General features: G+C 48.6%; 1 protein-coding gene across 1 annotated transcript; it reads right to left on the reverse strand.

The window, feature by feature from the left end:
* Positions 1-6,330: 6,330 nt before the first annotated feature.
* On the reverse strand, positions 6,331-8,635 carry LOC109185095 (phospholipase A1-Igamma1, chloroplastic-like). Its single transcript, XM_019335093.1, has 2 exons — positions 7,763-8,635; positions 6,331-7,146 (listed from the first exon to the last, which is right to left on the reverse strand). Exons 1-2 carry the CDS (start codon positions 8,578-8,580, stop codon positions 6,468-6,470), a joined length of 1,497 nt encoding a protein of 498 aa, XP_019190638.1. The 5' UTR covers positions 8,581-8,635; the 3' UTR covers positions 6,331-6,467.
* Between the last annotated feature and the right edge of the window lie 312 nt (positions 8,636-8,947).

Consider the following 8,947-nt stretch of genomic DNA (forward strand, 5'->3'; position numbering starts at 1 on the left):
CACACCTGGGCTAGAGAACCCAGGTGCACAGGCTGTCTAACTAATATCCATTGAAACATAATGCATAATATGGCACGCAGGCCGAAAGGGGAACTACTCTACTTCTACGCTCCAGTTCTAGCGCGCTCCAGTGCTCTAGTCCTCTGTGCCTGAAAGCCAAATATATCTGTTCAGCGAGAGATGCTGGTAACCCATTCCAACGCGTTGAAATACAATACATATAGAGATATATATAGATATACGAAAACCATTTTGAACATGAAGATATATCCTACGAACTCTAGCTTTTAAAACCGGGAATGACTCGACAGATAAGGCCAGACACAAGCAACAGTTATAACGAGCATATGCAATTCACAACAGATAAGGTAGATAAGGCAAGGCATAACAATGATCATAACCCAACATGAACAATCCCCAATATAAATCCCATAGTCACATCCCCCACGACACTCGTAATCACAACTCGTCCATGTCACAACACATAACACACTTTGTTGGCGCCACAGGACCAATCGCATGCCCATACATGAGGGTCAGCGCATATAGCTCTGACACGGCCCCGCAGTACCCTGCCCCGTATCGCAACACGGAGGGGTCGATCGCAACCGACCGATGAACCGCAGCTCATCATAGTGTTTGATCGCAACCAAACAGTGGACCGCAGCCCAAGAGAATGTCATCTGACCGCAGCCAGGAAGAAGGACGAACCGCAGCTCGTATAGAAACGTTTGATCGCAACCAAACGGTGGACCGCAGCCCAAGAGTATCAATCTGACCGCAGCCAGCTTCTGAACCGCAGCTCAGGATAACCAATCCGATCGCAACCGAATTGGGGTAACACACACATAACACATAGCAAGCACATGCAACCCACATTACACATTAGGAAGGGGGAGAAAACGTATAACAAAACCTATGCGTGATCCAACACTTACTAAGAATAGTCCTAAGGGGTTCATACTTCTTCCTCCTAGGTCAACGGGATACCAATTCAACTAGCATGCAATATAATAGACTCATAAACCTACGAACGGTACCCAAAACATCAAACTAGACATAGGCACGATAAACGGAGTCCGTTGGGACACCACGGGGAACGGGGAACATCAAACGGGGAAGCCGGGATCCCAAGGTGGGGGAATTTCCAGCGGGTAGCCAGTGGGTGGGGGGGGCCACCCGCCGGTTTTACTGATTTGGGCAGCGGGTCGCCGGCGGGCAGCTGCCCGCCCGTCGGCCACCCGCTGCCAGGCGGTGATTCACGGCACCGGGTAGGTGGCGGGTCCCCTACCCCCCACTGACTCTTTTTCATCAATTGCGCCCCGGGAACCGTTGTGGAACCCGAAACCATGCTTAGACACTTTACAACGCAATTAACGACAACACGTAGACAATTAACGGATCAATTATGAGAAACGAACGGCACATAACCTATCATGCTTTTCTAAATATAATCAACACCCAAACATGCGATTTCCCCACCCGATAATCCAAGAATAAGATCATACGATACAACCTAGGGTTCTAATCACTTTTATATCAACAAGAATATGGTTCGTCTTCTAATTGCAAGATTCGGTAAGAATAACACATAAACCTCAAGAGCATCACACAATTATCAAGAATGACACATAATCATCAAGAACTCCATATAATTATCAAGAACACCATAATTATCAAGAATCTCCCGATATCAAGATCACCCATGGAATAATCCCATCAATCATCAATAATAATATCACAAATCATCAATACACAATAATATGGGGAATCCTACGGGGGAAATCATAGCTATGAAAATAGGTTTTGTTGAGACATGGGTTACCTCTTAGCCTTAATTAATTCCTTGGCTATGAAGGATCTTTCTTTAAGCTTCCTTGCTTTCTTGATTTCTCCTAAGGGGATTCTTGGAGCTCTTTTGGGGTGGTGGGGCGTTATTTTTGTGGGAAGTTCTAGGTGCCTCCTAAGTCCCCTATTTATATATTTAGGATTCCTAATTAGGAACTAATATTATAGGCTCGCTAATTCTATTCCTTTTGGAACTAAGGATTGGGTTTAGGGGTTGGGTTTATATATGAGGGCCCATGGACTATGGTGGGCCTTTTTCTCTAATTAATCATTATGATTTATTCTTTCTCTTGGGCTATTGATTAATTAATTAAATGGTTTTAGGGGCCGTAACACGGGGTGTTACAATCCTCATCTAGCTCGATGCCTAACCGCATCCTCTTTGGAGCCGGCGCATCCGATTGCTCGACTGGCCGCTTAGAGCTCGGACTCTCAGACGGAGGAGGAGGCGGCAGTCGGGAAGGCGAGACGACGGGCTACGACGTCATGTCCACCACGGTACATGGTGGTGGAGGAGTCGACCTTGAGGCCGGGGAAGGAAAAGATGAAGAGGTAGCAGCGGCGCCCGAGGCGCGTTGAGACAGCCGGCGCCTCATCTTTTCAGCTCTGTCAGCCATCTCTGGAGTGGGAGTCTCGGCTTCGTTCTGAGCTGGTAGAGTCGGAGTCGTAAGGACCTGTGAAGGGAGAGGTTAGTATTAGCAGTCGGACAGAGAAAGAAAGAGATGAGAAGGACATGGGAAGAACTACCTAAGGTGGCTGCGCCGTCTGGCAGCAAGCCTCATTTTGCTATGGCTCGGACCCGAGACCAGTACTTAACGGAGTACGGCCCCAAGCTCTTCAAGAACTCGCCACCCTGGATCGCATATTGGGTGAAGACGGCGCACCGAGAGCAGGGCTTGAACAGAGCAGCCGACCACAGGGTCAGAAAAGCAAAAGAAGAGAAAGAGAGACGAACGATTAAATAATAGGGCTTCCAGTCCTTAATGGAGTCGGAAAGACTCTCGAAGAGTTGTCACCCAGGACGGGCGGCAACTTGGACAAAGCCCGGCGAGTGTGAGCCGACCTTATTCACGGTGAACAAATACCGGAAAAGGTCTAGATCCGGCTCACAAAGCCACCAGTGGCAGAGGTTGATGAAGCAGGTGAGAAGACGGTGAGAGTTGGGCACCAACTGACCCGGAACGAGGTTATAATGACGGAAGAAAAGGGAGAGAAACGGACACGGAGGCACTCGGAAGCCAAAAGCAACCGAGTGCAGGTGAATACCCACGCAGCCCTCCGGCGGGTCATAGATATGCCGGCTTTCTTGGGCAAAGACGAGGGCAGAAGGCCCAAGAAGGTAGCGGGCCATTTCTAGGTCCGCCGCTGATATTTGCGACGGGAACCCCGCCGGCCAGAGGATGGAATCAAACTTGCCTCGCGGCCGTCCGGCACCGTCAAGCAGAGCTGCCACCATCGTGAGAGGGGCTGGGCTCATAGGAGTAACCGCCCCCGAAGAAGAGGGGGTCGGTTGAGAAGAAGACGCCGATGGAAAGCCCGCCGGGATTTCCATGCGACGGGGACTGGAAGAAGATGAGGAAGACGAAGAAGTCATCGCGGGGTTCTCCGCCGAGCGACGGAGAGAAGAAGAAGAGTCAGGGAGGAAGACATTTACCAACCTGAGTACTGACTGGAATAATGCAAGGAGAACTGGAGGAGCTTTGCGCTGGGTGTGGAGAGTTGGAAGAAAGTGAGGAGAAGAGGGAAGAAGATGGCTATTTAAAAAGGAGGGGGGGGGGGAATACCAAAGGGTAGCCACGTGTCACCCTCCCATTGGAGAAGGGAAGGGTGACAAGAGGTGAAAGGACGCCGCATTTAATGCCTAGGAAACCGGGGTGACGGTTCAGGCCTAGGGTTAGCCTGCAAACGACGCGTCTACCCTAGGCTAGAGCCGGGTGGCGTTGACCCGGCCTGCTAGGCCAGAAGCCCATTGTAGGCCACGGCCTCTGGACCCACCGGGTCCGGCTCGGAAGCTTCCAGAAAAATCCGGTCCATCAGTTAGCACGGGCAAGGCTCGTGAAAAGATTCTAGTCTCGGAGTCGGACAGCCAGATTTGGCGACTCCTTGACAAGAAAGGCCCCGTTGGGGAAGAACCTGAAATCGATCAAGGAATACATAAGAGCGAGGCGAAACGAGAAAACAAACAGTTTATTCAATAAACATGGGAAAGTACAAGGCCTAGGATTCGGCCGAATGCAGGTTACAAGGGAAAAGCAGATCAGGGCTTGGCTTCCTTCTCCTCTGACGGGCGAGCAGGCGGAGGACCCTCCAAAAAGTACTGGGGGCGGAAAGGCAGAGGACTCGGCTCAGGCTCCGGCGCCTCGTCCATGTACACAGCCGGCTTCCCGTCATCGATCATTTGCAGGGGCCTCTCTAGGGCGCTCGGAGACATGGCCACACCAAAGAGCGGAAGAACCTCCCACACTTCTTCCTCCTCTAGATCCGGGTCATCCACCACCGGTTCCATCTCCACACTGACCGGCTCCACAAGCATCAAGTCCAGCATGTCTGGAGGCACCACGATCGGGTCTGAAGTTGAGTCGCCCACCAAACGCCCTCCATTAGCCAGTCTTTTCTGCTTTAACTTCTCCAGTCGTGCATGCTCCTGGTTGCGGATGGACAAGCGGCGATCACCGTCTCTGTAACTCATGGTCTCGCGCTTTTGGAAATGAGAGTAATGTGATTTACGCGGTCATGAAGGGTCCTTATATAGCCCTAAGGAAGCGAATACCCAGGCGGAAATCACGGAGGAAATCACAACTGACATAACCGAGCCGGATTAGATGGGTGGTGCGAATCTCTGTCAGAGGTTAGTTCCATCAAATCCGCTTGGGAAGAGCGAGGTTCGCACGCTAGGCTGAAAAGATTAGATTCACCCAAGATATGGGGAATCTTGCAGACGACAGACTGAAAAAGGCCTGACGATATGGCCGACTCCTCGAACAGTCGGCCGGGAAGATACGCGACAAGCATGGAATGTAGGACAACGCAGAAAAATACCATTTTATTAAAAAAGGAGGGGTACAATGAGTTGGGAGCTTATTACAACAGAAATAATTAAGATGCTCCTAAGTAAGCCCCTCGGAAATACGAAGCCGACCCTGACCGAGGTGATCACTCGCCTGGTGAAGAGGAGTCGTTTCCAAAGAACATCTCCCCCGATGGTCCAGTGGGAGATGGGCAGAACGAATCCCAGAAGGCCGGCATGAGTGGAGGCACTACCAGTTCCTCGTCATCTGGATACGTCTCCAGATAGCGAACATAGTCCTCGTCATCCATTAGGCTCGTAACCGGCCCGTCCAGGTCATCCAGAGGGATGGAGAAAGTCATGCGAAAAATCAACTGCTCGGGGACTGCCACCTCCACGAAGGACCCATCCTGGGAAGTCACCCTAGCAGTAGTTGGAGACGGCGGATTGAGCGAAGATGGAACGGTCTCGCGTCGAGGTGGAGTCGGCGGCCGAGGAGCCGAGGAGGTAGCGCCAGCAGGAGACCTCTGAGGAATCGGTCGAGGGGCCTTCTTCTTATTTTCCCTCTCAGGCGGGGTCCGCTTGGAAAGGTAGTGGGCGTCGGGGAGACCCGAAGTCGATCCGCTTCCACTTCAGAGGCGAGCGACCCATAGCTGATCAGTGAGACGAAAGGAAGAGAATAAGAGGCCATTTATAGGAGCTATGCGGAGCTAGGAAAATCCAAACGGTTCCGTTGAATCCGGGAAAATGGCAAGGAATCAGGACGTTACAAGAGCTATTCAAGGCAGGGATCCGGTGATTAAGAAGGCAACCGGTTACTACTTTCTCAAACCCGGATTAGTGGACCGGGTATGGAAAAGTGAGGGACTAGTTGATGGGGTGAGGACCCCGGCCCAAGAAGGATTGGCCCAAGAAAGGGATCCAAGGTAAAAGACATGGGCCAGCGTCGAAAGAGGCCCGGCGAGTGCTTGGGCCGAGCCCAGGAATCGGCCCAGGCCCAAGCATAAGAGACTCGGTTCAAGAGCCGTTAAGAGAGCCTTGAAGAGCTTCATTTAAAAGGACCCAGCCAGGAACCGTTGAAGGTATTAAAGACAGGACTCGGTCAGACTGTTACAAATCTGTAAGAGCCGTTGGCCGTCCCGGTAACGGCACCCAACGGCTCAATAGCTGTAATTAACCTTGAAGTCGACCATTAAGGCCTTCAAGTCGATGGGAGGGGAGCCTGCTATATAAAGGCTCCTCCACCTTTGTAAACGAGACAAGTTGATACCCGGAGAAGAAGGAGACACTTAAAACTATTGCAAATACTTTACATTTGTTTTACAATCGTTTGTGAAAGGTGCATCCACCAACTAAGGTTGCGTTGGACCTCCCTGGGCCCGAAAACCCAAAAACCAACATGCATAATTCCAATACTATAAATACATACACAATTTAGGACCAAGGTCCACCTTGCAAGGTGGACCTAAGTCCTAGGTATAACAAGTGCTTTTCTTCGTTCCATCATTGTTCACGTTTTTGTGAATGCCGTGTCCCAACTCCCAACTAATTTATATTGCTTGACCAACACAAAAGTAAAAGCTAAAAATATACAAAGTTGATAATGGTTACATTACATGGTCGGTGAAGGTATGTCTTCTGGGTCCCTTTTGGGCCTTACCCACCTACCATGGGAATTACGCTCCATGCCCTTGTTCGCCAACTGGTACCAATTCGGCGGTATTCTTAGCTCATCTACCAGCATGTCACAATCCTTGTTCACCAACGCCACATCCCTTTTCGCCTCCGATCTAAACGTCGAACTCGTGCTTATGAACCCATCAACAAGATGAAGATACGTTTCCAGCATATGGATTCCGATGAAATTGAACCCTCGTTTCAGATACGGCGACGATCGGACGTCGAGCTTCAGTTCGGCTCCCACGTGCGTGTAAACCCACTCTAGTGTCCCCGTGAAATCGTCGAACTTTTGCAGGCTTTCGTTGAAGACTATTCCGGGCATTCTTGGGACCAGATCTTGTTTCACCGTCACGCGTAGCGTTTTGACTCCCATTTGGTAGAGCTCGTCGCGGAATGCGATGTTGCCGACTCGGGGTGAGGCGAAGGATATGACGGAGATGGGGAGGCCGGGGAAGTTGGCGGCGGATTCGTAGGCGTTGAGCACGGCCAGTGCGCCGCCGAGGCTGTGGCCGGTGATTGTCAGGCTGGTTTCTTCGCCTCTTTGGTTGTACAAGTCCACCAGGTTTCGGAGCTCCCGCATCACCTGTTCCGAGGCGCTGGATTTGTTGTACCTATGGGTGTAAATAAATCAAAATACTTTAAAGAATTATACTAGATGTACTATCAAATTTTACTCCTATTATGTAGTTCTTAAAAAATGTTACATCAAGAATATTTGTGAGAGAGTGAGTGTTAAGAGTAAGAAGTGAAAGTGTATTTAGTAGTTTTCTACTTTAAATTCGATTCATACTTTAAAAATTTAAATTAAGCATGTCAAATTCAAATATTCTATTAAAATCAAATATGAATAAAATTTGAGATTCAATTTAACCCATTAGAATAGGAATAATCTTCAACTTGAATCACATTTTGTATTTGACTATTAAAATTTTCTAATGAAGTATATAACTATATAATTTATATCATATTTGGTTCTGCTATTCAATTTCCCCCTTAATTAGAAGAAGCAAATGCAATGCTTCTTTCATAATTGGGTAATAGTTGATTAAAAAATTGATTAGTATTACCAAATGTGATACAAATTACATAGTTATATACTTAATTAGAAAATTTTAATAATCAAAAATAAAATTATGTATAATAATTAAAGCGTGAAAAGTGAAATTTTTTGTAGTTAAATTTGAATAAAATAGCAAGATATTTGATCATTTACACCCCTAGTTGTACCTGGTTGACTCGCACTTGGAGGTGTAAATGCTTAGGAATCCCTGTTCTACTTTGGCTTCCCCCTGCCCGACTGGCTGCAACTTGTTCTGGGTGTTCTCGTACCACTCCGTCGGCGTCACTGTGCCTCGCCACGCCACCACGATGTCCCTCCGCCCAATCCGCCGCGTTTCTTCGTCGTCGCTCACGGCTATGAACCCGATCCAGTTCGAGTCTTTGCTCCATCGGTTCACCAAACGCGACGTCTCCAGCCACTCCGGCATGTCGATCTGCGACATTGCGTACACGTACTTTATGACTTTGTAGCCGCTTCTTCTCAGCGACAATTTATCAAACAGCTTTTGGGGATTGTACCTGCAACTCCCGCAATACTCCGAGTAGTAGTCGAAATCGAGCGCGTCGTACGTCGCCTGCGCGAACTCCCCGTACTTGACGATCTCTCGCCGGAGCCACGGGTGGAGCGGATCGAGAAGGCCTTCCCATTCGCGGCAGCCATGGAGGTCGCGCCAATTCTCCGATATATTTTCCTTGGGGGACATTAAAGGAATGTCTGCCTTGTCATCGATGCCCACGATATTGTTCCGCTTGGCAAGACTAGCCGTCTCGATTTGAAGATTGATGAAGTTAGACAAGGATTCGGCTAATTTCGTTGCCCTGTTTGAGCCCCACTTCTTCTTGTGAGTTTCGAAAGTCGCATCTTGGTAGGCACGGATCACAGGACATACTTTCGCGGTGGCGGAAAGATGGTTGCTGCGGCGGAGACCGGTGGTTGAAGGGTGGCTGTGCGGGTGGCGGCCAACTGCTTGCATCTCGCCTAACATTTACTGGATATAATATGATCGGGAAGAAGTATTGCATATATGTATATATAGGACAGTTATTTGACGCCGTTTTCAATTCCAAATTCAATGTGACACTATAAACTATTGGACGTTTGACTCGGACCAAAAATGACCGAAACGAGTGACCACTGACCAGCCCTCACGCGTTGTAATTAAGGATTAATGGACTTCTCGGAAATTAATATTCAAAATCGTCCTCCCTCTCAAATTAATTCATTAACTTTTAATAACACCTAAAGTGATCTCCTGATTATTAAATTTTAAGTTAAAATAGTTCTTTATTAACTTTTGTATTAAATGAGTATTAAAATATAGGACAAAATGAACAATTTATAAAAACAAAAAA

Source organism: Ipomoea nil, unplaced genomic scaffold (genome assembly GCF_001879475.1).
Source record: "Ipomoea nil cultivar Tokyo-kokei standard unplaced genomic scaffold, Asagao_1.1 scaffold1310, whole genome shotgun sequence".
In the NCBI taxonomy this organism is placed as follows: Eukaryota; Viridiplantae; Streptophyta; class Magnoliopsida; order Solanales; family Convolvulaceae; genus Ipomoea; species Ipomoea nil.

Bases quoted from the DNA above. Each gene is read 5' to 3' on its own strand.
- LOC109185095 (XM_019335093.1), bottom strand. From the start codon at position 8,580: ATGTTAGGCGAGATGCAAGCAGTTGGCCGCCACCCGCACAGCCACCCT. The intron at 7,147-7,762 runs GTACAACTAGGG...TTACACCCATAG, and splicing joins TCCAAGTGCGAGTCAACCAG to GTACAACAAATCCAGCGCCT.